Below are 27886 nucleotides of genomic sequence, written 5' to 3'. Positions count from 1 at the left end.
TTGCAGTGGCAACTGCAGCTGGCGCCTGCACATTGAAATTCCACAAGTGAGCAGTGAACTTCGCTGATATGATAGCGAACGGCAAACAGTGGAGATGTGCCACTACACACAGGAACCCCTTTATTGTCGGCGTGACTCAAAATGCCATGAGAAGTTTGAGTCCATCACTCATGACAACAAAGAGCTTAAAGCAGCAGCTGTACGGCGGGGATTTATGGTGTACGTCTTATTTTTGTGGATACGATCTGAGTGTGTGTAGGCGGATGTGTGTCCCTACTTTATTAAAAACTCACACACCAGGTGCACCAGGAGCTGAAGCAAGCCCTTTAGGCTTTTCGCATTAAAGCACAAGGAGGACCCCCCCACCCCCCCACCCCCACCCCCCTCCCCCCAGCTAAATCTAACTAAAAGCCGACACAAGAGTAGCTGGAGTGTTTTTAGACCCCATCACAATCTGTCATATCTGCAGTCCCTCTGCCCTGTGTAGGAGGGACTTTCGCTCTCTTTTAGTTTTAAAAAATGTGCTTGAGCTGTTTGAGGAAGATGAGAGCTTTTCAGCCGCGCTGCTTTCACAGGTTGTTCTACATCAGTAAGGATATAAGGATTGTTTGAAATCTGTGTTTGCATCCACTTCACTGGAAAATGGAGAACATGTTGGAACATAAAGGGTTTTTTTTTTTGGTCAGTTTCTTCACGTATTTGTTAATAAATCTTTTCTACTGTGCCCTTTGTTTCCTCGACAGTCGACTCATGCGCCTGAGTGAGGTGAATGTGAGGGATGCTCGGGCGAGAGGGGGGCGGTTTTGAATTACACTGATGCTGTGATTACGGCTTTAAGCGAGGTTATTCCACTCAGCCGTGTGGGTGTACGGAGCGCTCGCCAACGTGCGCGTGTGAATTTTCAGTATAACAATGCTCAAACGGGCTGGAGAACAGTGAAAGGGACCAAGGTCTTTGTGTGCGATGGCTCCGTGGCGTGCGTCTGTGTCTGCGTGCGGCCTCTTTACAACATGAAAGCCTGCAAGACAGAGGGATAGGAGGATAAAGGGGATCAGAGGATACGACTGGAAAAGACTGATAAAGGCACATGTCACCATTTCTTTAATGAACAGCTTGACCCCATCAGCAGAGGTCAGCAGTCGCTCCCTAAATCCCCTTCTGGTCCCCTCTGCCGGTGTTACCCGCCGTGTTATCTGCTCTGTCTATCAGTGTCCGGGAGAACCACACACTTCACTTTGCAGAAGCCAAATCTGGCAACCTGCAGCTCGTGGCCCTCTGACACCTGCTCTAATCTGGCAACCCGGATTATGTTAAGTCTTCAAAGAGAAGGAGGCTCATATGTGATCACACACCCAAGATACACACACATATACATACACACACACACACACACTGCAGACACATTTCCCTCCAGCATACTGTCGCCAGAAAAGTTATTCGGTCACGCTACCCTCGCTTCTGCTCGCTGCTTTATTTGGCCAAATGTATTCTCTTTCATACTGTGGAGGTACTCTATGTTGATTAAAAAGTCACTGAGGCAGCACCATTGCCCCGCGTCACGTTTGAGGCAGAAAATCGGAAATCTTCTGCATAATTCATGCAGATGCTGATCAGATCCGGGCAGAGCTGAGGGATCTGTCATGACGGGGCCACACTGGCTCTTAAAATGTGCTTGTTGTTTTTTCTCAAGGCGGCGCTGATCAATGCCCGGTGCGGGTCTCTTAATGTACTGTGTCTTTGAAGAGTCTTTCAACCTTTAGAAATGAGAGATTATGGGCTATGGCCATATTAAATGACATGAGGCAAATGTCCTGATTATCCTTCCAAAATGACTGTAGGCTAAAATGATGCTTCTTTTTTTTTTTTCTTCAAGAGATTAATATGGCAGTTGTGCAAATGAGTTGGATTATAACACTGAAATATACAAAGAAACACATACTTCCGTGCAGTGGAACTAATTATTATTAATTACAATGCGACTGTGCTTTGGTAAATTAAACCGCAACTTGTGCAAAAAACAAAAAAAAAAAAGGTCTTGCATCCATGCAATGAAAATATTTTAATGCAGCAATTACTAATTGTAATATATGAGAAAACGCAAGCTAAATGCTGCTTCTCAGACATATCTTTACACAACGGAATGCAATTTATATGCGTATAAATCACAATTACAAAAGATCGTTTGTCACTTCTGTAATACAGAAGAATATAGTCCAAAAGATAAAACAAAAATCAAACCTGTGAGTGAAACTGATCCTGCAGATCCCCACAGTATGAAGAAATCTCCTCAAAGCATCTCCACATCCACATTTGCTTTGGCCCATATTAAGGTGGTATGATCCTAAAAGAGGCTGAAATCCTCATGGCTTGGAGTAATAAGCTGCTATAAAGTTCAGCAAAGCTGAAAAAAACACCACAAGTCCCCCGTGACACACCGAGCAGTCCTCAATCTTCTTCTCTTCTTCTCCCGCTCCGTACTTCTACATAATCTACTTTATTGTAAAATGAAGGAACTGTACTTCCCGGAGAAGGATAGATGATCCAGTCAGACTGCGAAGGCCAGCATTTATCTTTTTGACCAGCACTGAAGCGTCTGCACCTGCTGCACCATTTACAGCCGTTTCTCAGGTCTGCCGCGAAGCAGATTCCCACAGCCCGATCACTGCTGGAGCCCAGATCACTGTAACTTTGAATGGAGCTCTTAGTAAACACACAGGTAAAACTGTTACAGGTCCTCCTGCTCTTCAGGTTGTTGTCACTCTTTCATTTCAGCTGTATGGTGAGCAAATGGTGCTCTTTAAGGATTTCAGAGAAAAAAGCTTTTTTCATCGCAGGCATAATAAATAAATGTAACACGAATGACCTTTTTTATATTATAAGTTGGTTCAATTTTATTTGTTGAAAACCAAAAAATGATTGAGTCACTGAGTTCATCCTTGGAGCTCCATTGAATTTGATGAATTTCTTTTGCATTGATACTTCTTTTTTGTTTCAGCTTTTCTTCGGTTTAATTCTCAGACAAAGTTTCAGAGTATCGGACTGTAATGCAAGCGGTGTCAGCCTTGGCGACATGAAGTTCAGATTTTGTATTTCAGCTGCTTCTTTGAAAAGTCAGGGGAGCGACACAGCGGTACATCACGTAACACGTTACTGAAATGCCTCCACTTTCTGCAGTAACTCAGAAGTAACTGAATACAGTGTTACATTACTGGAGTTTTCATGATCCTGTTTCTTGAGTTATTCGTGAAAACAGTTCTCCATGTGCTGGTTGGTTGTTTGATCCTGAACTAACTGGTTCCCTCTGAGAACCGGTGTTCAGCCCAGTCCTGCATGGCTGCTTAAGATGGCGTCCCTCGTGGGGAAACGTGTGCAGTCGAGCCCTCGCAGTTTAAAAACGCCAGACTGTAATAAATTGAGTCGGTCAAAATAACATGTGTGCTGCCCTGTTTGATTTCCACAGCTAACTGATGTAACCTCAGCTGAACCTAATGAGGGAATCAGTCATTAAACTGACCCGACAGAACAGAGCTGACGGCCCGGCCACACTGCAGCACAGCGAAATGCGCATTATTAAGACATCTCTGATCGGTGAGGTGATTTGAAGTAAAGCAGGAGTAGTTTTTAAAGTTACTGACAATATGAAGTTTGTCCATCAGAATGGCTTTAAAAGGGTGTGCTAAAATATCCATTTTAATACGGTAAAATTTACTCTTAGTATTCAATATATTTTTGTTTTCTTTCTCGCTTGTCCGTGAACTGATTCATGCCATCTTTTTGCTTGAAGCAGAGCAACGCTTCATGTTAACGGCATTCCTGTCTTGGCTCCGGTCGGACCCGAACAAGCAGTACAGCTTGTCAGCACCAACTTATCCTGTCAGGCTGAGGACGAGCGGTAGATCTGTCCCTCAGCGCCACCACCTCCGTCTCCTGGAGGGAGATAGCATCTTCCCTTTGGAGCGGAGTGGCGTGGGGGCGCAGCTCGGTGGGAGTCGGAGCTGTCTGCGGCAGTGACAGTGAAGAGAGGACTCTCCACTGAAGTGACAGTGCGACTGCGAGACTTCTCGCCGTCTGTTTCTGCTCCGTCTCTGCTGGGGGTGTGGGTCAAGCCTCTGGGCGGCTTTTTCTACTTTACTGCCGTTCATTTAGAGGATACCGCTTCTTGTTCTCATCTAACCCCGTGTAAAACAAAAAAGCAGTGATCAAATTATCCCACGGATGTGTTATTGTGGGGGTTAAAAGCCAAATTTAGCTTTTTCCAGTGCGAGCCAAATTACTGTTAGATTACTGAAAAGACATTATGTAATTTTCAAATAGAGAATAAAAATGGCTCAGCAATGGAAGGCATATTTGAAGAACTATGGATGTTATCGCAAACAGGACAGTAACACAATACAGTACTTAAGTAATGAAGGCAAAAGAATCAACTGTAATGCATTCAGTCACAAAATAAGAACTGGAGGATGAGGGAGAAAGCAAAATAACCACTTAAGCTCAGCTTGGAAAGAATATCTCGTCTTTTCCAGCCTTTTATAAAGGGCATCACATCGATGAACCATTGACTACTGGACTGAAATTTCATAAACTTCTATCTAAGGAAAAGCCGTCTTGCAATTAGAGAGTAAAAACTAAAATTTCTATGTGAATGGATGTGAAACGTCTGTAATCGCTGAATACGGCATTATGGGGAGAGGTGTTTACCTTTTGTGGCAAGTATGTTTGACGTAGTAGCATCCGTTTTTATTATAATATCAAAATTACCACATAAAATGGTGAAAAAAAAAAGGACATGCTGCTCAAAATGTAGAATTTCAGTCATTCGTGACTGAGAAACAGGCTGGAGTTTATTACAGCTTTTACGTCAATGAAATATGAGCAAAGTTATTGGGGGATCCAGAGCCACAGGTGGGAATGAGTGTCCCTCATGCTCATGGTCATTAATTAAGCTCTCGTCTGAAAAAAAAAAAAAAAAAAAAAATGTTTTAAAATTCATCAGCGCTGCAGCCATGAAGAGAACTGAGAGCCTCTTTCATTATTCTCAGCTCGCTGCTCCCACCTCTTCCACACTTCACACGCCGACCTACCATGCAGGAGTGTGAGTGGCCGCCATTAGGTTCATCCCTTCTGAACACACAAACACACACACGCATCCACACACACACACAGAACGATTCCAGACGATTTCGCTTCACGCATGTGACACGCAACCTTTGATACCAAGTTCCAAACTGATGCTAATCTTGCAGCCTTCCGTGGTCTCCATCAATCACGGCCAACGTTTTCCCTGTCATGTCTAAAATAGCTGCAGCCTGCGTCGCCGCCACAGGTAGCCCGCGCAATATGTCTGTATGCTCAGAACAAATAGCAATCAAGAAAAGCAGAGCGCCTCATTATGGGCCTACCGAGCATGAAGGAGTGGATTATAGCTCCTGACCACACAGTAGAATTCCTCAGCAACAGGTAGACTAATTACATTTTCCAGGACATTAAAGGTACAAATCCCTGCTTTGAATGCCAAAGAAAGAAAAACAGTGGTGTCAAACTCTTCTTACCAACAAGGATTGTTTTAATTAAAGGAAATCTACTTTTGTACCTTCATAAAGGAGAATAAAAACTGGCAAATACTTGAAACTATTATACATGTTTTTTGGGAATGTGGTAAATAGAGAATAGCAATTACAATTACAAGCCGTCGTAGCGTTATCGGTGATCGGTGACTTTTAAGAGTGTGTGAATGGTTTTTACGCTTGAGGGGTCTCACCTATTATAAGCTACGCAGCAAGAAATCGCTTTCCCACATGACCCCGATGTGCTCCGATGGCTGCATTTGTGATATTTACGCCCTGCTGCCAGGCTTAAGCAGCGCCTCGGTGACAATAAACCGCCTTTGAATAATAGAAAGACATAACTTGATCATCAGAGCAGCTGCCGAAGTTAATTGATGAGTTTACCCAAATTATTATCCTCTCCCGCTCATCATACCTGATACCTCACCATACAGATGGTTATTTATTGAATCATAAAAAAACGTGAAGGTTTGGAGCCTTTGAGATTCCGATGTTGTTTATTGGAGGATTTCTGAAGGCAAACACAAAAACAGCTGGTTCGGTTATAGCTCAGTACGAGTGTTCCGTTGTGTGGAAAAACCTCAAATATATAAATGTGAAAACTTATAAACTTCCTGCCTTAAGTAGTGTGGTTGCGCTGGGATATTTGAGATAATGTTCTTGCGTTTTGACAGCAATGTTAATAATCCAGCCCACGGCAAGGTGATAAAGGTAAATTATTACTTAATCCCTCCTTTAATGACTGTAATTTTAAGCTGTACTTTGTTACTTTATTTTGTTTTAAACAGTATCCTCCAGTTTAACCTCAATTTATTAGGCTGCAGTGAAACCTCAGAGACAAGTTTGTGACTTTTGAGGAGGGAATGATTGCCTGGAGCGGCGAACTGCAAGTCCGAAGTTTGGTCTGCGTGCGCATGTCGTTCACTGCCACACCGATATACTAAAGATAGTAATATTGTGCCAATGACCAACTGGGAAGGTGAAAAGGTCTTTTATGACACTGGATAATTTTCTTAAAGCTTTCAAGCATTATTGCAGTGGAAACGTGGACCATTGTAGAGCGATGAATGGAGCTGAAGTTGCGTCAGTCGACACAACATCTACATTATCAAAGGTCTGAGTGAAGCGTCATCATCCTGCATGGCTAGGAGACTAACAAAGAGCAACATGGAGTGATAATAATGATTTTAAAAGCATTATTTGATCCATATATGCAGACTTAAATCTTGCTTTTTCTCGTGGTCATGTGGATGTTCCTAACTGGGGGAAGGGTGCTTCACTCAACCGGTCATTTCTAAAGTTCTTAAATTCATCGACCTTTCTCCAGGAACAATTTTTGTCTTTTTTTTTTCAATATAATAAAACCAATAATGTAATAATCTGCTCATAGTGTAATTAGATATCAGGAGCAATGTCATATTAACATTAGTGGATGGTCATTCTGTTCTTTCACTGACGATACATGTTGATTTCATTCCATTCAGAATGGCCGTCATCACCACATTATTGGCAGTTGTTGTGTTGTTGGTTGCTCCAGCTCCTGTTTACACAGACACAACATGGCTGAAGCTGCCTTATAATGTTAACAAGAACAGAACAAGTTTTACATGGGCTGATTTTAAACCAGGGTTTCTATTCCCTATTAAGCCACTAATGAAAAAACCCAGTGCTTATATATTTGCCCAGCTCAGCTTGTCTATATACAGTTCTTTTCCATGGATGTGATATATATATATATATATTTTTTTTTTCCATTTTTGATTTCAGAGTAACCTCCAAGCATCTATTTGGATAAAGTCCTCTGCGGTCTTTTGCAGATGCTGTCATCTAATCTCTCAGCTTTTCAGACTTTTCTTGGCAGCAGCTTTTTATCTGTCGTTGGCTGTCTGTCACTCGCTCGCTGCCCAGATAAACTCTCCCACAAACTCACACCCTCACATTCGGGAGAGCGTGCAGACTCTCGCATAGTCATATATAATATCAATAGTTGTGTGTTGCGGACGTGTTGGCGCTCTGGAGTGCTCATATGAATTAGGAGGATATGTGTGTATTTGCTGTTGACTTCTTTCGTTCATATTGATTGTGTGTATATGTGTTTAGCTGCAGATGCAAGTCACACATCAAGCCGATTTAAATAGACTGAATATCCTTTGAAAGATCACTGCCATCTGGTTCATGTTTGGGGTTTTTGTTTCTCTCTCAAATTCCCCTTTTCTACCGTCTCCTTCCAGTTTTTAGACACACTAACACATTTTTCGTGTGAAGCTGTTGAAGCACCCCTCCGATCTTTGGGAGGGTGTTTCTGCGTGTGCATCTGTCTGAGGTGCTAAAATTTAACGAGGAAACACAAAGACGAGTTGCTGATAGTTACCTCCACAAATCCTTTGTTTTAGGCTTTTCTGTATGTGTGTGTGTGTGTGTGTGTGTGTGTGTGTGTGTGAACACGCAACCTGATTTAAGTTCTTTAAGGGGCTGGTCGTGTCGGTTTGTTTCATCGACAGCTTGTGGTTTCTGTCAGTTCCGAAAATATTCATCAGAATTATTTAAAATTGCACATATGTGTTTAACTGTCGTTCAATCTGTCTTTCCCAGGTGTCAGTGGTACTTCAAGGCCAAGATGACTTCAGAGGACAAAAGGAGAGCGAATTATCAGAATGGACACGGTAAACAGTTTCCTCTGACTCGTCTGCTCAGAACATTTCTGTAAAATAAGCGTAAAACTCCTCATAATATTTACATTAACATTAGTGGCAGAACATTTGATGAGAAACAACCATATTTTCTGTTTCATATCTTTTGCCAGTAATCAAGGAGAGAAAAAAAAAATGGAGAGACTTCTATCCTCCCGCCTCTCTCTCTTTGCTTTCGACGTGCACGGCTCGCTCGCTGTGGGGTCCTGCACATCAGAGCACTGAATCCTTCACTGACCTGACTGGCCCCGCGCACAAACGCGCACGTGCCATTGCAACAGATGTATTGTAATCACTCCAAAACCTCCAAGAATTAGGATGTCTCACAAATAAACTGAGCGTAATCCTCTGAAACCTTCAATCCTCTTCCTCTTCCCCGTAGCATCACTTCAGGTTTCATCAGCTTTTTTTTTTTGTTTTGTTTTTTTGTTTTTTTGTTCAAGCTCAATTAAATTTTTTGGAATAACTTAAAAAAGCAGTCGCACAGCTGAAACACGAACCATCTGCTCCTGTACTCGTCTCCTTCTCCGCCTCTTTTTACTGTCCTTCTGTCTTCAATGCCCGACTCTTCATTCCTGTCGTGAAAACCACAAATTGAAATCAGAGATTTGAGGCGGGGGCTAAAAGATGTTTGAAGGTGAGCAGAAAGATGAAGACATGGGGGAGGCGGGGTGACGGGGGAAACTGCGAAAGAGGAAAACAAAAAAAAAAAAAGGAGATAGAAGTGAGGATGAGGGCACGGCGTGATGAAAGGCAGAGGAAGAGAGGAGAGGAGAGGACGGAGAGGAATGAGGAATGTTTTAAGAGGACAGCTGGACCGAGGCCAGGGAGCCAGAAAGAGATGGAAAAGGGTGAGAGGAAAAAATATATATCAGATTAGTTTTGGAAGGTGCCACATAGGTCTCAGATATTCAAGATTAAAACGCGCACCTTGTGGACCGAGTGGGTGTGTGACGACGAAAACTCTGGTCTTCAAAACCCTCCATCCCCTGTGAGAGTGATGTGAAGCAGAAGATTTGAGAGGAGAAGGAGATTCCAGAGCGAGTTTCCCGCATCACAGACAGCTGATTGTTTTTTTGGGGGGGGGTTTTCCTTCTTTTCTGTTTTGTGATCCTGTATCGATCCCTCAAGAAGAAACGGCCTTTGTGCCGGCGCTCTCTGCCGAGTCGCCGGGTCAGACGCAGAACAACCTGTTAAAGATTCATTGACTTGCTCAAGGGCACTTCGGCATGGCTGCATTAAACAGTGGTTGATAAGTGGTTTAAATACTGGCTCAGCGCTCGGCGGCCTCCCAGCCACGCTCCAGCCCTGCTCCGCTATCGAACTGTGTGACTCGCTCACAATCGATAGCGTTGGGGTTATGTGTCTGTTTGTCGAGAATCATTTGTCTCCAGAGTGAAGAAGTCATTGTTGCATTTGTTCATATAATGTCCTGTGATTCATTATTGATACACGGTGCGAGAAACTGGAAGAAAAAAAAAAAAAAAGAAGCCTGTTCCTGCTCTGTTTATATAAGATGTGTGAATGTGTGGGTCTGTCTGCGTTTCTTTGTGGGTTTGATCAAGATTTTTAAAATAGAAGCTTGCTGTTCCAACAGTTTATTTCAGTCTTACGTTTCAGTTTGTGTGCATGTTTTCCAGACTACTGCGTGGAGTTTTTGTCACAGCACGATAAGTTCACCTGAGATCCCAGGGCGTCCTGCAGTTTCACGCACCTGAGGTTATCCAAATTGAAAAATTGAGATTTGTACATATTAAAAAGAAACTGTGATCACTTCTAGAACAGAGAGCAGATCTGCTTTTGCAGTTTAATGAGCGTGGGTTGATCTGTGTTGCACTGTTTTGGAAAATCACAGACAGAGACTGGCTCTGTACTGTCCTTTGAAGCTGATCTGGTGAACACTGAGAGGATGTTTACTTCACTGCAGGTCGTAGTTCTACTTGAAAAACCTTCCAGCTGTAGGAGCGATGGACCTCTTAGTTTCACCGGTTTATTAAAATTAGCAACGCGCTGTTTGATTTGCAGAGTTATTGCTGGGTTTATTCTCATGGCCGGTAACGGTATTAAAAATCTCACGTTCCCTGCATTGATTACTCCCTGTGTGCGTCCGCAGTCCCCTTTCCGGGCATAAAGACGTACGTGGATCCTGATACGTATGAGGATCCTACCCAGGCCGTCCACGAGTTCACCAAGGAAATCGACCCGGCCAGGATTCGCATTGAGAGGGTGATCGGAGCTGGTATATACACACACACAAACCCTCACACACGCACACACACACAGCCACGCACTCCACGATCCACTTCCGCCTCGCTGATTCATGCTTATCAGCCTGTGGGGATGAGAGGATCACTTCATGTTGGTTCGGTAACAATGGCTTTAAATGTGCATACGAGATGATCTATTTTCATTCTACACATATAATTGCTGTGAACCGCCTCTGTCCTTTTGTGTACGCTAAAGAGGAGGGTTTTTGTTCCCCGTTTCCCAGAGTCTCACTGTCATTTTCTCAGCACACACTGTTGGAATATTAAAGCGTTAACAGTTTCGGAGAACAAAAGAAAGTGTAAGAATAAATTCAAGGCTTTTTTCAAAGGTGAAAAAGAGAAGTCGAACTAATCAGAGGAGACTCAGTAAAGGAGGCGTTTAGTTGGGAACTACAACACTGCCCCCAGGTGGTGTGCCGCTCAGCCTGCTGATGGTGAGCAGTGAGCGGAAAGTCTTCTCACCCTGTTGATGTGTGTTTTTGTCATGATGCTTAGATCAGTCAGTCAGATCAGCTGTGGTCATGATTGTGCTCGTGTGTGTGTGTGTTTGTGTGCTCCTCAGGTGAATTTGGTGAGGTTTGCAGTGGCCGCCTGAGAACGCCGGGGAAGAAGGAGATCGCCGTCGCGATAAAGACTCTGAAAGGAGGCTACGTGGAGCGCCAGAGGAGGGACTTCCTGCGCGAGGCGTCCATCATGGGCCAGTTTGACCATCCGAACATCATACGGCTGGAAGGCGTGGTGACAAAAAGTAAGGATCATGACAGGAGAGGCTTAAATAACAGAGAAGAAATATATATAAACAGTAGCAGCTGCTCTCTTGAGAAGAGTTTCCGATATGCACAGGTGACATCGGAAGATAATTACAATACAATATAAAAGTTTTTCCATTGATTCCTTTTCTTTTCTTTTCTATTCAAATGAAGAAACTTCCATATATGTTTAAATCTATTACATATATACTGAAACATAAGAGCCTTTTCTCATATATTCTTTGAATGTTCATTTTTTTGCAAAGGAGATCAAATGCACTCCATGTCCGGATAATAAAAACTTTCATGAGATCAGAAGTTTTTCCTGTTTTTTAGCCAGAGGCCACAATTGGAACGATTAAGGTTTTTCAAATATTTTCAACAGATGCAGAAAACAAAACAATTAAGGATCTTCAAGTTTGTTGAGATGCACCATCATAAAGCGGTGGTTTATGTGACGCCTCTGATGTTGAAAAGGAAGTTTTCACCGCTCCGTCTGTACTTTCTTGCTTCCCATTTTCTTCCCTGGATTGTTTGTGTTTTGTAGATATCAGTAACTCAGCCTCGGTCCCCTTCATCCAAAAGTGCTGCTCGTTGCTGAACGCGGCGCTCACACAGAGATTTTTGCTTAAGCGCAAAACGAAATGTAACTGTGTTGTCTGAAGTCTGTATCTCTTTACCCGTCTCCTGGCTGTTTACCACAGTGCGCTGGATAAATTTACACCTTTGGTTGTCTGAGCAGTACATTTCTGTAAAAACACCTGAGAGTTTGCAGCAATCTTATCCCCAAGTATTGAATAACAAGCCCCTATGTGAAGAGCCTCTGCTGTTTATACCCACGGCCTCGTGTCGCATCCTTGCTTTCCTCACGGCGGGAGTCAGGGTGTGTGGTTTTTTTTTTTTTTTTTGTGCATTTCTGTGCTCGGATTATGTGCACATGCGGCTGTGTGAGTTCAGATGGCCCCTATTTGAGCTGCGGCCACAAAAGATGTGCATGCTGGTGTGTGTGTGTGTGTGTGTTACTGAGAAAGGACTTGTTAACGAGCCCTGTTTTACGGGGCTCACCCGGTGCAACATATGGTTGTTTTTACAGGGGGTGTATAAACTGAGACATCGCTGTGAATATAAATGTGTCCCCTGAAGACTTTCAAACCCCCCCCCCCACCACCACCACCACCGAATGCAGATAGAGGACACTCCGGAGCTCCGACCCCGCTGATAAAGACCGCAGTGATAAAGAGTTGTGCTCATTTAAGCGCAGATGCTGAAATTATTGAATTAAAGCTGTCGATGATTTCACAGGGATAGACGCAGCCGGTTCATGTCGTCTGCTGCGATGCGGGGAGCGGCGTTCCTCCCACACAACACGCAGATCGTGTTTCTCTCTCTCGTTACCTCTGGATAGACTTTTGAAAGGAAAAGGAAAAACATTGTGAGTCACCGTAACTGAAAAGGACTTTTCATCTCATCAGAGGTCAACAACTGACTGGCTGCACAATACAGCCGATTCAAAGCTCCTGATATCAATCCTCAGTCGCTGTATTGAAAGTGATCCTCTCATATTGACCTTTTCAGCCTTGAATGAGGAAGTGCTATTGAAACATTAGCGAAATGGCAACAAATGAGGATTTAAATACAGTTTGGAAACATAAGTGAATGTCTTACGTGGGGAGAGCCTCAACTGATACAAGTTAAATTCAAAGTTTTTCATCTTTGATTATTTGAGAGGGATTTATCAGTGCAAATCATTTCCCCGGATTTTTTCCCCCAATAGTGCATGCTCACACGCACACACTCACACTCACACAACACAGAATTCACATCAAACCATGCAATCAAAAGCCATTTGTGTTTGTCAGCGGGGAATCAGACAGTATGTAGAGGCATTAATTCAGAGTATCCTTTCTCTGCCTGCCTGCCTGTCTGTTTGTATTTGCCTCACTTGCTCTATCTTTCACTCCCTCCATCTGCTGTTGTTCTTCAGAGACTAATTATGAAGAGTATTGTGCTGTGACTGACTGCTATACCTTGCTCTCAAATAGCAGGTGACACACTAGATTCAGGCAAACAGGTGCGTTTGTTGTTGTTGGGGCGATTCACGGCAGAACTATATATTGTTTCCAGACCTCGCTAATTAGCTGAGGAAAGCCAAGCTTGATCAAATAATGTTTTTTTGTGTCAGTCCCTGCTGGGTTTTCATCGAGGGGGGGGAAAGTATAAACAATTTTAAAGGTTTGGTGGTGGGATCTGCAGATTGAAAACAAAACATCACTTGACCGTGATGCGGTTCAGTTCAGATTACGGCTCGGCTCAGTTACTGATGCAAAACAAAAAACTTCCAGGTGATTGTTGCTTTGAGTATTAATGTTCATGTTTAGTCGCTTGGCATCAATATCAACTCTGACTCATCACACAGAATGCAAACATACGCATTCACAGGATTTAATGAGACATTCACCATTAAAATCAGGCTTGACTTCACTCAGGATGTATTCTGTTTAAGTGTTTTACGTTTCCGCTCATTACATGTTCTTTAAGGAATACATCGCTAATGAATACTGAATCTACGGTGTTAATATGAGCACAGCTGCACCATCAGCTCATTTGTTTCCCTTTGTTTTGCTTTAATTATGGTGCACTTTGCACTTTTGCAGATGTTTTCCCACTGAAAAAAAAAAACTAGAACCGTTGATACAAGGGTAAATAACACTATGGGTGAAACCAGGAAAATGAGAATCGGATCTCCGACCTGTGAAGTGATGATGGTGTATTCTCAGTGATGAACGCTCTCCACACCCTTTGAGACGCCCGGGAGGAAACCTCCACTTTCACGTCGCCTTTAACCGTCTGTCGTGTAACTTTTACATTCTGCTGTGTGTTGAAATCCCGGTCGGATTTGTAAGTGGGATATCATGGTGTTGCTCCACCTGGGAGACATTTTTATTTGTCTGTTCCGCAGCTCAGAGTGTTTTGGAGCTCGCCAGCAAAACAAGCCCGGACAGTTGCCCTGTAGCTGTAAACCAGTCAATCAGTGACACTGTAGGGATCCTGTGTGAAGGAGCAATATCATTCAGAAAGACACACCGAGCCGGCACTTTATTCTTGCTAATGTTTCAGGCCAAGCGTGAACCGAATGCTGATCAGGCCCCGTTTGGCTGGACGGACATGCTGGGATGAAAAAGTGTTATGAATTGAGTTTCTTGACTTGATGCATCAATCAGACACACACGTCACCTCCTTCCTCAGACTCAGACTTGCTGCGATGCCAAGAACGCACAAACACGCGCACGCACACACACACATTGCTCAAGCGCAAACATTTTTGAGCGTGCAGTTTTGTCATCCATAGCGGAGTGTGTTAGGTACATGACTAGAAATATTACCCCCTGGTTAATCACCAGATAGTTTATGATGCGATATGACAAATGATAATACACCACCCTGTTCACTGAGAGCAAATCTATCAAGTTTAACAACTGTATTATCCATCAGTCAGATGCGATTTATCGTGCACGCTGCTATTTTCCACGTCAGAAACAGACTGGCTGGATTTTCTCTGCACGCAGAACCAACTTTTCTGAGAAATGAAGCGAACTAACACGTGATTTAAAGCTGGGAAAAAAGTGCACACGCCGACTTTGCGGTGACTCCAGTTTCCTCTGTGGGCTCCTCTCACCCTCTGCATCCGATCGGCTCTAATAGTGAAATGAATCTCTTACACCAGGAGAAGTCATCTCAGAGAAATGTGTGTTTGGTGTGTTTGCAGGCAGGCCGGTGATGATCGTGGTGGAGTACATGGAAAATGGATCACTGGATTCATTTCTGAGGGTGAGTGGTGGAAATGATTGGAGGGTTTGAACATTGTTATAGCCTCAGTGGGCATTACAGCCGCCGCCATAAATATGGTGTAATACCCTTGCATGTCATTGGGTGCTGGTCATTATAACACCTCGCAGACAAATAACAAGATCACCCACAGATATTATTTTGACCTGTGTGAATTATTGAATCCATTTACTGAAACACATTGTCCTCTTAATTTATACCCAGCATAAGTCTGAGTTAACTTTTCTCTCTACTTTATAAGATTTATTGAAGATGTATTGTATTCGCTACACAGGCCAGTATGTTTTCATCAGTTTGCTGCCCTGTCTCATTCTTTTCCTCCACCTCCACCCTCCCTTTCCCTCTGATTGTCCACGCCATCTCGGTTTGTTGTAACGACCGTTTATTTTCCTCCCTGTCAGCAACATGACGGTCACTTCACCGTCATCCAGCTGGTCGGCATGCTGCGCGGCATCGCCTCGGGCATGAAGTATCTGTCGGACATGGGCTACGTTCACCGAGACCTGGCAGCGAGAAACATCCTGGTCAACAGCAATCTGGTGTGCAAAGTGTCGGACTTTGGCCTGTCCCGAGTCCTGGAGGACGACCCGGAGGCTGCTTACACCACGACGGTACGCCCGGTACCCCTCAACCCTCCTAAAACCAGCAGCAGCTGCTGCCGCAGGCTTTAATGGAGCCCAGTTCACGCAGTTCTAATACGCATCAGGGAAATGCTTTGTTATTGCACAGGCTTCACGCTGGGGTCGGACCGATCCGTTAATTTGCGCTTCGTCGGTCACCTTGCTCTGAGAGCTCTTGAACCAGACTGTTAGGCTGTTTGTCATTTGCCACGCTGCCCAATTTTCTGTAGTGTAACAAGTACAAATTGTATAACAGATTGCCTTGAGCCCTCCCGCAGACCATCACCCCCCTGTCAACTGCCAGGCTAATGGCGCCTGATCAAGATGAAATTGAATGAGTTGTATAAATCCAGATCCAGGCTGAAAACGGGCTCCGAACCAGATAGTGTATGCAAAGTGTGCATCGACCCCAATTTATCAACACCTTTCCCCATGTTTCCATCAGATCCCAATGTATGTCATTATTGCCAGGCCATTAAAAAGACAACATAAGATGAATCATTTTTAAAGGAGCATCTGGATCTGGGGGGGTAAATCTTGCATCTGACCGAATCAGTCAATGTGTTATGTAATTTTATTCTTTTAGTTTTAGAGAAGACTTGATGCCATAAAAAATATAGAAGGTAAATCTATTGATTAATTGCCTGTGGATCCCAGTAGCCATTAGCAGTGATATATTATAATGTGAACAACACCAAATCCAGCGCTGTGATGTGTTCCCATCCTCCCACGCTCGGCGTTTTCCTCTCAGGTCCCGTCATCGATTCATGCATCAAATTAGTGTTGAGCTCCTGGAGGGGCTTTCCTCAAATCTATTATTGGTGTTTACTCTCAATTAATGATTTACTAATTAGCTTTAAGTAACTCACTTTCACATATGGGACTGGATAGACATGGACTGAACTGGAACTCCACTACTTGGCAAAATAGAAACTGCAGTTATTGAAACTTTGCAACATGTTATTTTCATATTTAGATTATTTTTCCTGATAACACCACACAGTAATATCACTGATGATCGCTGGGGTTTTTTTTTTCCTATCCAGTTTCATTTGCTGCCAGTTGGCTGGCTGTGCTCTCTTCCTGGCTTTGCTCGAGAACCTCATTAGGAGGAGAAATTGAAAGTTTTCTACTATGAAAGGCACAGGAGCAGCTGTAGAGACCCACCAACAACAGTTCAATTTACTGAGACCTACTGAGGGCTTTTGCAAGGTACACTTTAGCAGCTGTTCTGCGGCTGATCCTCCCCTGTATCACAGAGAAATCACCCACAGTCATGTGAAATCTCTGCCTCATCTGAAACTTGTTTTCAACACTGAAACTGAAGATCAACTTTATTTTACCTGCAAAAACCTTCTGATATTTTTATCTGTTTTTAGCCCTGAACAAGCTCTTAAATGTCAGAGCCAAGGGAGCTTTTGCAGAAGGATAAACACTGAAAATATTTACACACTAATGCTTTCTGTTTAAGGTTCAGACATAATCTTGAAGATCCATAGCTCAGCAGTGTCTTGATTGATAAATGTATGTATTGCTGCTTCCCTTCCAGAGGCCAATTAAAGTTGAATGTGCCTTAAATTGCAAAATTCAAAAGTAAAAAAAAAAAAGCCGAAAACAGTGTTCTGTAAATCTGTCTGAGCCCACTGTGACCTCTATTTCCCACCTTGTATTGAGACGTGTGTGTGTGTGTGTGTGTGTGTGTGTGTGTGTGCGTGCGTGCGTGCGTGCGTGCGTGCGTGCGTGCGTGCGTGCGTGCGTGCGTGCGTGCGTGCGTGCGTTCGCGCGCAGGCAGTGCTGCAGTTATGGTTGTGAGTTGAGCTTTTTCTGCTTCAAAAGCCTGTGGTGCAAATTCACAGGAGGGAAGTGAAAGGTGAGATAAGGTGAGAGGACAAATCCAAAGAGCATTCTGATTGAGGAAGCACTTGTGACAACAGTTTTATTTTATCATAAGACAAATTTTTGAAATGGCTCGATGCATACTTGAGCTTGCTGTACCGGCTGTGTCTTAAAGCGACACTAAGGAACTTTTCAACCTTAATAAAACATTTTAATATCTTTTGTGATGATACTTCGACTTACAACGAGTTGAATGACCCCTCTGTCACGGGCTGAGGGCATCAGTATTGCTTTCACTTGGACTAAGAAACTGTGAGGAGGGTGGTAGGAACCCTGCACACGGCATGCGTCACATTATGATATAACATCGTTTAGCCACCATTAGATCTATTACCTCGTCGCTATCCGTCCTTCACACAGCCACTGGAAACAAATGCAGGCGAGTTCAGTCCTACAGCGCGCCAACCGGAGCAGCATTTTATGACGCCACGCACTAGTCCTCATGGGAACTGTAGTATTTGTTCAGGCAAAACACTACCGCTTTTGTCCACTGGCGCCGCCAAAATCAACGGAAACTGAAAGTTCCTTAGTGTTGCTTTAAATTGAAATGATGCTGGAAATCTGCATTACAAAAAAAAAAAAAAAAAACATTCAACAGATACAGGCACATGGAATTCAGAGCCTGAGCTAATAAATCAGGGTGGTAATAATGAGCTGAAGCTTTTTTTTAATTGAAAGAATGTTTAGTAATGGACGTCAGTAAAAGCCTCCTCGGTTTGAAGTGTCTCTTTAGTGTCTCCATATTTCATCCATACCCATCATGTTGTCACTTCTGTGTGGAAACAGGGCGGGAAGATCCCGATCAGGTGGACAGCTCCTGAAGCCATCTCATACAGGAAGTTCTCCTCAGCCAGCGACGCGTGGAGCTACGGCATCGTCATGTGGGAAGTCATGTCATACGGAGAAAGACCGTACTGGGAGATGTCCAATCAGGACGTGAGTATTATACTCTGTTTATATCATCTGAGAGTACAGATATTTCATGTAGGATGAAAGGGTTACGGGTTTATGATCAGTGAGAGAGTATCTTGTTTTTCTCCCTCTTGATCTACTAAAAACAGAAACTCCAAATCCTTGAAGGTGCATTAAGGAGTTTGCACGTTTCATGCGAAACAACGGCCCCTGCAGGCCTTGGGCATAACTGCAGCTTAGTGAAACGCTCGTGCCTGTGGCTTTTTCTACAGTAGTTAGTTTAGTTTGACTCCAGCACCCTGTGATCCAAATCTAATGAAGTGGTCTAAAATATGGCGAGAGAAAATACTGATGTCTCAACTAACCAGGTAGCTTCTACTCCTTTGATGTGATTTGTCCGATGACATGTTTGAAAGAGTTGTTCCTCTCGCAGTCCTGATCCTGTAACTTCAACACCACAGCTATATTGACTTCGCGGATCAAGCCCTGCTATACTGAGTGAATTCTGAGTTTGTTTGGCACTATATCTATAAAGGTTGGTGCCCTTTCACCTGATCTGTGACTGTTTACTCACATCAAAAACCAACCTCTGAGAGAGGAGGTTAGCAACAGAAATGCTGGTGAGATCCACCAAAAGGATGAAAAAGATGAGCAAAGGGGGAATAGAAAAGAGCAGTAAAGGTCAGAGGTTCAGAGGACTTCGGTCCAGACACGGGGGAGTTTAAAGCTGTGGATTCAGTGAGGCTGAGCAACCCCGCTGATCCCGGGCTGCGGTCAGGGATTGAAGGAAGCCCGGTGGAAGCATATCCATCCCTCTCTCTGCTGAGTGTGAAAGCTCCACCGTAATCCTTTCAACCCTTTACACACAGACTTATACACATCTATACATGCTCTACTCACACACACACACACGTTCACTAAAGTCTTTGGGTTTAGGAAGGATTTGTGCTGTTTGGGAATTGCTTAGCAGTTCTTTCCGAGGTGAAAGGCCAGCCAGGCTGCAAAACCTGAGGAACAACGTCTCATCCTGGTCAGCCACTTACCACTGGCCTCCGTAAAGATCCATATAGATAGTCCCTTTCCCGTTTGAGAACTGAGATTTACTGTATCCAGGTTAATGCACATATCAGCTGAAATCTTATAGAGATATTTACGCTGGCATACAGTGCATGGGAAACTTGATCTACAGAGTTTGAGCACAAGATCAGTTCAGCGTCATGCTCAATACATGCTTTCTTAACCTGGTCTTTTGTTTTTCATGCAGCGGCACTAAATGCTAAAGACTGGATGCGGGAGGTGTCTTACGTTCCGTCTTTCTGCAGGTGATTCTGTCCATTGAGGAAGGTTACCGGCTGCCCGCCCCCATGGGCTGCCCCATGGCTCTCCACCAACTGATGCTGCATTGTTGGCAGAAGGAGAGGAACCATCGGCCCAAATTCACAGATGTGGTTACCTTCCTGGATAAACTAATCCGCAACCCCAGCAGCCTCCTGCCGCTGGTAGAAGACATTCAGAGGTAGATCAATGGAGAGTTTCTGGTGTGCTGTAGGTTCATTTCAACAGATGTGACCCGGTTATAAAAACCACCGAGCTATAAAAAAAAGTTGGCCAGTTATTTCACTCCTGTTGTTAAAATATCTCCAAACTTTGACAACTTCATCTCAATGCCAACACTTTTCCACCTTGAATACTCTTAAAATGCAACCAGAATTTGACTTTCCCCCTTTCTTCTTTTTCTTTTTAATCAGTTTACCAGAGTCTCCGTCTCCGGGGGAGGAAATGGACTACCCTATGTTCATTTCTGTTGGCGACTGGCTGGACTCCATCAAGATGAGTCAGTACAAGAGCAATTTCATGGCAGCAGGCTACAACACATTGGATTCTGTGGCGAGGATGAGTATTGAGTGAGTTGAAGAGCCAACACAAGTATTTCCATTTAGCGATTGAACTTCACAACCCACTGACTTTCACTGATGTTCAGCCTGTGGACGTCTACTATGACTTAATATTCCTAAAAGGAAAGGAGCATTCTCCATGAAAATGCCCACTGGGGGGTAACATCGCCAGTGATGTGGGTAGAGAGCAAAAAGTTCAGAAACTTTAACCAGTGCTTGTTTGACCAGCCGTTTGCTCCATGTTTTGTACAAAATCACAAGTGCAATGTTAAATGACTGTAGTCCGATTCATATGAAGAATTCACTGAGGTCGTTCACATCATTTTATTTCTCTGTCATTCTGTCATTATGTCTGTATTTGTTGAGAAAACACTAAAATATGAGATTTTGACTGGTATAAACACAGTCCTGAAGTGTTTCTTTGTGTTTGTGTGTGCGTTTTGTGCTTCCCCTCTCGGCCTAGAGATGTGAGGCGTATCGGCGTGGAGCTGATTGGCCACCAGAGGCGGATCGTCAGCAGCGTACAGACCCTCCACCTTCAGCTACTGCACGAACAGGAGAAGGGTTTCCATGTATGAGGACAACCTTTCACACGACCTGGGATGGACGGACTGACGCAGCAGACGGGAGCGAAGTCTAGACCGCGCCACAGACAGTCTACAGCCTGTGCCTGAGTCCTGACCCTGGTGCAGGAGGGGGACCGGACAGAGGACTCCAGCAGACTGGTCTCCCACACGTCCCGTAGTAACAGACCTTTTCTACGACAGACACCCCCTTACACAGCCTGCCTGGTTCTGCAAGACTATTACAGCCTGATAGAGTTCACAGACTGGCCCAGGCCTTCACTTAGGGGAATGTAATGCCTTGTTGCAACAGCAGTACTTTGTGTGTGGAGCAACAATATCTAGAGACATTAGATTTGCAGACGTAATCTACGGAATCTTTGGACTTCTTTTTTCTTCTGTTACGTTGCTGATGTAGCTGCTATCGGGTGTGCAATTGAAACATTTTGTCCTCATATGAGAAAAAAAAAAATCAACATTATTTTTTATTTCCAAGGTTGATAATTTATCACAAAGGTTTATTTGGATTGCTTTAGTTGTCCGTTCGCCAGAGAATCTGATAAACTAATACTTGAAGAAAGAAGTGCAAGAGGAAGTTGCGGAGATTTCTTGAATGTTTAAAAGTGTATAGACAATTAATAATTATTAATATAACCTAATATCAATATGTGTGCAGTCCTGTATGTGAAAGCCCTAGTAAATCTGGATCTTATTTAAAATATTTATTTATTCAAAGTTGTTTTCAAAATCAGCAATACAGTATTATGCAGTCACCTCAGTCTCTCAGAGATGAAGAACTTCTGTTGGCACATAAACAAGAAGCTCACACACTCCCCATCTGTCTTTAATGTTGCAGGAACGGATCTGTTGTGTTCAAATGAACAACTATACAAGTCTATTTGGACGGTTTTTATAGCAGCCAGTGTGATCACAGCGGTGTGATCGCTCTTCTCCTGTTTTTCGTTTTTGGATTGTGAATGTTAGACTTTGCCTGAAAGTACACAAAAACTCCACTGTCTTAATATATGAATGTTCACAGATCTTATAGTGCTATTCATACAGACATTTAAAACTGTCTGGAAGTTTAACATGGACTTATATGGTTGTTCAGAATTAACCGAAATCATCTTCTTTTTTTTTTGTCTGTACACACACAGGTGGATATACCACACAAAGGTTCGCTTTTTTTTTTATGAAAACTCAAACTGAGTCAAGATGTCAGAGGAGAATCAATCCCCCTGACGGGCTGACGGAGTGATATGTGCTTCGGCTATGCTTTCACTGCGGTTATGTAAAGGTTATGGCAGTACGGGAAACCAAGTGTAGATAAACATATGAATGAGTACTGTTCTGATGTGCAGTAGAAGATGTAACGTTCTCAGATGTTTGCCATTGAAATCAACATTTTAATCATTCTATTTATCAATGATGAAGGCACAGAATATAAGTAGTTAGTGGAGTCAGAGGCGGCAGAAGCCGCTCTGATCTGGTTGATGGGGAATCGATGAGATTAAAAGGTGGTAGTGTTTGTTTTGTGGACAGGATAGAGCTGCGCAGCAGAGGACCTCAATGACTCTCAGAGTTTCCAAAAATCCAGTTTGCTTTAACTTGCTGTATTCTCTAACAATGTGTACGTGTAGCTTTGTTATTCCTTCTAACTTGGGCCTCTCATATTTGTTGTCGGATGTAAGAAGAAATGCAGAGACACATTCACAGCCCGAACATAGAGAAATGTGTTCACAGTTTTTACTGACTAAAGGTGATGCAACACTTAACTGCATCAGAACTCCGAATCTGGGACAACTCACAGCGAAACTTGCTTATTACACCAAGATCTGAGCTTTATTCCTGGTCTTTTGCGGTAGACGTCAAACTCTTTACACTGTTTGCCACCTAAGAAAGTGTTTGGCTCCTGAAGCAACACCAATCTGACCAGCCTCAACATATATAGTGGCAGAAGCTCATCTAATTACCAAAGGCCAGATCAGATCTTTTGCATGTGCTTATTTTTAGTCTTTGGGTTTGTTTGTATTTTTGGCTTTGTACATTCTAATTTTAGATATCTTCAAATTGAATCAACTTAAAAGAAAAGTGCTACTTTCCTTCATATATCAGCAGAGGGAGCTCTGGTAGTATCCTCATCACAGTTTGAGAGTCATTGCAGCAACCTGTTGACTCTCCTTAGTTACACAATTATCACAATGAAGGTCAGCATCATGAGTGTGACAAAACAACAGATGAGCCCAGATGGGTAATGCTGATGCAGTTGGCAGTAGCGCTCTTTCAATCAGACCCAAAACACTCAAAATGACTCCAGCTACGAAGACTTCGGCGTTCCACGGTCCGATTCGCTTTGTGTACATGCGGCGCAGCTCTGCATTTCTCCAAAAGTGAGGCCAAAGTTAGCAGAAGTTACACACCAACAATGTGCACATGAACACACACATTGAAGGTCGATACAGCGTGTTACTGTCCACCGGGGTTCTTCTTCCAGGGAAGCAGAGAGTGAAGCAACATGAACAGCAGCATCGTAACTCATCATGTGTTCATCCTGACATCTACAGCGACAAACACACGCACAGACACACACAAGCAGACACACACAGAATGCCTTACAGTCTGTTAACCATGCAAGATAGAAACACGGTGTTGTAGTTTATACGTTTCAGCGCAGTCACAGGACCTAGCCATTAGTTTGAACTGTCTGACAAACAACCACCCGTCTGCAGCTGTGTTTTTCTTTTTCTTTTTTCTCCTTTTTTATAACAAACCAGAGCTCAATGATTAACGTCAAGGGCAGACTGGATCCGGAGATCTGTGCCTTTCGGTCACAGCAGAGTCATGTATCCAGGCCTTCAGGAGTAGGAAAGGTGCACGCACACATCCAAACATATTTGCACAAACACACATACACACACACCCAGAGTCACAACCCCTCTACAGACGACGGAGAATATCAGATGCTGTTTGTTTAGCATGTTCTACTGCTGAGCAATGTTAGAACGTTCTTTTGTACAAAGTACAAGTATACTTATAATTCTTGTATTTTATTTTTTTATAATTTCCAAAGAGATGTTGTAGATCTTGCACACTGTAAGAGGCAGTTACAGCGACTATTTATTTGCAAATAAAGACGAACAGTTCTTGTGGCTGGTTAATGCTCCAACGATTCTTCACCCAAGGAACCTGAAAAAAAACCCACCCATCCATGAGAACGTCCACTTTCTGTCCCGCTTTATCCAGCTCGGGTCCACCCTGGAGGGGTGGCTACTCCGTCACAAAGATACACGCATGTGGAGACTAGGAAGGAAAACCCGTGTGAATCCCCGCCGCCGTACAGCTGCCAAGATCAGCATGTTATTGAGGAACCATTTTTGTTTCCAGTGCTTTGGGCAATGACTACAGTATATGATTACAATTCAATTTAACAAGACTGAGAATGCAATAAGCTGTTCTTCACTTGCATAATGTGCTTTTTAACTTTAAATTTAATCACGCTTTACCCCAGGCTAATTTTTAAGAAATCATTCACATCACTGATTGCCAAAAGATGGAGCCTTTGTTCTATTGACCTCCTCAAAACTGCATTTGAGAAAATGTGTGTTTAGCAAGTCTCCTGTTTTTCCTGCTTCCTTTTGTCCTTATTTGCTAGTTGATCTCTGAAAACTGCAGCTCCATGTTTTCTTTTCTTTCTCCGTTAATTGAAGCTCTGCTCGCTGCTTCCGCTCCATTAGCCTTTCGTCATGCAGCGTGTTTCCCACCAGAAACTTGTCCTGTGAGATCGGAGAGTTGTTCTTCTCCAAGGCAGCTTCCAGTTTATGAACTGATTTTGATGAATGATATGATCGCATAAAGCACAACAACAAAAGCAATCTGATGGTGCAAAGCATGAGATTTGCTGCTCTTGTGTTTATCTGATGTTCCACAGAGCTAAAGGCATCAAAGAGGCCCTCCCAGGACATTTACGATGCTGGAGTAAAAAATCAAATGCGTGAGGGTGGGGCTGCACGGCAGAGCTCCGACCTCCACCTTTAGGTCAGCGGGTGGTGCACGGAGCTTAATTCATCCTAATAGGATTACCTTTCTCAAGCTGGAGCGTCCAGCCGCATCCAAGCTTGAGACACTAGTCGCAGCAGGCACTGGAAACATGCATTAATTGACGTTTGCCTTCATGAGATTTTTGCAGTTTTCACATTAAATCCGGATAATCAGACCATCTATGGGGTGACGTATTGAACGACTCGAAGCTTCAGGCGAGTGCAATGGGGCTGCTGGACAAACTGTCGGGCTGGCTCGGCTTGAGGAAGAAAGAGGTGAACGTTTTGTGTTTGGGACTAGACAACAGCGGCAAAACAACTATCATCAACCAGCTCAAACCGGCTAATGTAAGTTGACACTGAGCTTCATCAACCGGGCTTTTTTAAGCGACTGTCATAACACTTCAGGAGACTTTTGTGTTGGTAGTAGTGCCATAAGGGTAGACAGATTGTATAAGCCAGAAGCTCCTGTAGCGCCATGATATTTAGGGATACGTGTGGTAAGAAGGCCTGTCAGACATCTCATCACTCACTGAGTGCTTGTTTTCAGCATTCGAATCATTTAGGCCCTTTGTCAGAAGAGTGGAAACATGTTAGTCAGGTAAAGCCCATATCATACTCTCCTCATTCTGTGTCCTTCTTGACATACTTTGGCCATTACTTGTCTGCTTTTTTTGTGTGTGTTTGTATTTGCGTGCGTGCGTGCGTGCGTGTGTATGTGGTGTCTATGCAGGCACAGGCTCAAGAAATAGTCCCGACGATTGGCTTCAACATTGAGAAATTCAAGAGTTCAAGGTAGAATGCAAAAGATCCTTGCCTCGTTTTTAAAGCCAGATTTGGATTAGCTAATCCACGAGCGTTGTCAGCATCAATCTCAGCTATTGTTCCCTGTCTCTCCGCCTGCAGCCTGTCGTTTACAGTCTTCGACATGTCTGGACAGAGCAGATACAGAAACCTGTGGGAGCATTATTACAAGTAATGAACACAAACTCAAGCCTGTTACAAATCAGACACTGAAATGTTTTGCTTGTGAATCCTAATGTTTGCTTGGTGTCTTCTGTAGAGAGAGCCATGCCATCATATTTGTCATCGACAGCGGTGATAAACTGAGGATGGTTGTGGCTAAAGAGGAGCTGGACACTCTGCTTAATCACGAAGGTCTTTATGAACCACAAACTTCCTCTTTTTGCTTTTTCAGATCAATTGAATGAGCTTTAAATAATTTCAACAATTTGTGTGGCTTCAACTCGTCTTCCTGTCTGTTTCGTCATTCAGATATCTGCTGCAAAAAGATCCCAGTTTTGTTCTTTGCGAACAAAATGGATCTGAAGGACGCAATGTCTTCTGTCAAGGTTTCACAGATGCTGTCTCTGGAGAAAATCCAAGACAAACCTTGGCATATCTGGTAATCTATCCCTCCTAATTATCCTTAGCGCCGTCAGGCGCTTCCTGAATATTACCTGAATTTGTTACGTTTTGTGAGTCGCAAGTTAAAGCTTAACATGACAACAGAGTGACGCAGGACGCTCACTCATGGTCACTTCCTGCGTCGACCAGTTTGCCATTTCTGCTGCATTTACTGGTTAAACATTACTCTGTTGAGTAACTGCATGCTGCACGCATGTGTTTTCTCCCTTGTTCACTCATTAGACAGATGGGAGGCCGGTGGATTAAGAGCTGGACAGCTTTAAAACATCCGGGATCCGAGGAAAGTCATGGGAAAGTAAATGTGTGCCGCGCACAGATTAACTCCGTGACATCTTATTTTTCAGTGCCAGCAATGCGATCAAAGGAGAGGGCCTGCAGGAAGGACTGGACTGGCTGCAAGGTAACACGCCCGCTCAGGGAGTTTAATCAGCTCTGGTGTACAGGGTCAAAACAACAACACACAAAAAAAAAAAAAAAAAAAAAAAAAAAAAAGGCGCCAGCATTAAAATGTCAATACAATCTGCACCCTGCATCCAAATTAAGACTTGTGTTGTTTCTTTACACCTATAGATCAAATTGCACAGTAAGTATGGTTACTCCATCAGCATGTGACGTGGTTGTGTCGTTAGTTTGTTTTAATGGGATTTAAATCATGAGTGGTCGCGTGAAGGTTCCCAAAACGGGCACCTCTTAACCTTTCATGTACAGAAATAAATCCCGTCCACACCAGGCTTTGTGTGTAGTGTTTGTTTTCACCTGTGATGACCGTCATTGAAACTTTGTGTATTAGATTCCTGTATAGTTCAGATTTCTCAGTGTTTTTCACTTGAATGTAATATTATATTCTTTTTTCTTATTGCCAGATCATATCAAAACAACGAACACATGAATGACTGAAGTACCGGGGTGCATTGGCGTGATCTTCGTCACCGACTGGAACGTCTGTAGGCCTTAAACCTCACTGTTGAATAACCGAGAGCGTCCTGTGCATGCTAATCCTTTACGTTTGTATGTACATTAAAAATTCAGTCTGACTGAATGCATCCTGTAGGATCACTATTTAAAGCTAGATAACATTGCTCCATAAACAGGGAACCAAAACTGTACTTACCGTTCTGTATACAGCAGCATTTTAGTTAGTTTTTTTTTTTTTTATTCAAAGTATTTCCTTTTTATATTCTGTGTTTTATTAATCTGTTCCTCTGAAATGTTTTTTTGAAAATGCTGTCAATGCAGAGTCGGGATCTCAATAAAAGCTTATTTGCTTACAGTGTTTTGTGTGAGATCAATTGAAAATATGAGGCTTCAGAAACCACGCAACAGAATGATCTTCAAGTAAAAGTACCAGTTTAATAATAATTTAAACAAAGACTGACATCTGACTTTACTATATTTTCATGGAGATGTTTTATTAAAATA

At 43.2% G+C, this 27886-nt stretch overlaps 2 protein-coding genes across 2 annotated transcripts in view; both read left to right on the top strand.

Annotated features, from left to right (window-relative positions):
- The window catches only part of LOC115402885 (ephrin type-A receptor 6-like), a 154303-nt gene extending 133197 nt beyond the window's left edge, over positions 1-21106 (top strand). The window contains exons 9-17 of the mRNA XM_030111504.1: positions 8157-8227; positions 10368-10493; positions 11084-11269; positions 15037-15098; positions 15518-15727; positions 18419-18568; positions 19867-20060; positions 20293-20448; positions 20903-21106. Of these exons, the coding sequence (XP_029967364.1) occupies positions 8157-8227; positions 10368-10493; positions 11084-11269; positions 15037-15098; positions 15518-15727; positions 18419-18568; positions 19867-20060; positions 20293-20448; positions 20903-21017 (1270 nt within the window). The 3' untranslated portion in view covers positions 21018-21106. The remainder of the gene's footprint in view (positions 1-8156; positions 8228-10367; positions 10494-11083; positions 11270-15036; positions 15099-15517; positions 15728-18418; positions 18569-19866; positions 20061-20292; positions 20449-20902) is intronic.
- Positions 21107-25261: 4155 nt separating this feature from the next.
- On the top strand, positions 25262-27364 carry LOC115402683 (ADP-ribosylation factor-like protein 6). The gene is made up of 9 exons (XM_030111207.1): positions 25262-25387; positions 25590-25640; positions 25773-25834; positions 25946-26014; positions 26103-26197; positions 26315-26444; positions 26812-26867; positions 27038-27050; positions 27331-27364. Exons 1-9 carry the CDS (start codon positions 25265-25267, stop codon positions 27362-27364), a joined length of 633 nt encoding a protein of 210 aa, XP_029967067.1. The 5' UTR covers positions 25262-25264.
- Positions 27365-27886: the final 522 nt, after the last annotated feature.

This window comes from Salarias fasciatus, chromosome 16 (genome assembly GCF_902148845.1).
Source record: "Salarias fasciatus chromosome 16, fSalaFa1.1, whole genome shotgun sequence".
Taxonomy (NCBI): domain Eukaryota; kingdom Metazoa; phylum Chordata; class Actinopteri; order Blenniiformes; family Blenniidae; genus Salarias; species Salarias fasciatus.
The sequence above is the reverse complement of the archived record's forward strand: the minus strand, read 5'-3'. Positions and strand labels throughout refer to the sequence as shown.

Excerpts from the sequence above, each read along its gene's own strand:
- LOC115402683 (XM_030111207.1), top strand. The coding sequence starts at position 25,265 with ATGGGGCTGCTGGACAAACTGTCGGGCTGGCTCGGCTTGAGGAAGAAA. Across the intron at positions 25,388-25,589 it reads ACCAGCTCAAACCGGCTAAT|CATTCGAATCATTTAGGCCC; the intron begins GTAAGTTGACAC and ends GCTTGTTTTCAG. Across the intron at positions 25,835-25,945 it reads GAGAAATTCAAGAGTTCAAG|CCTGTCGTTTACAGTCTTCG; the intron begins GTAGAATGCAAA and ends CTCCGCCTGCAG.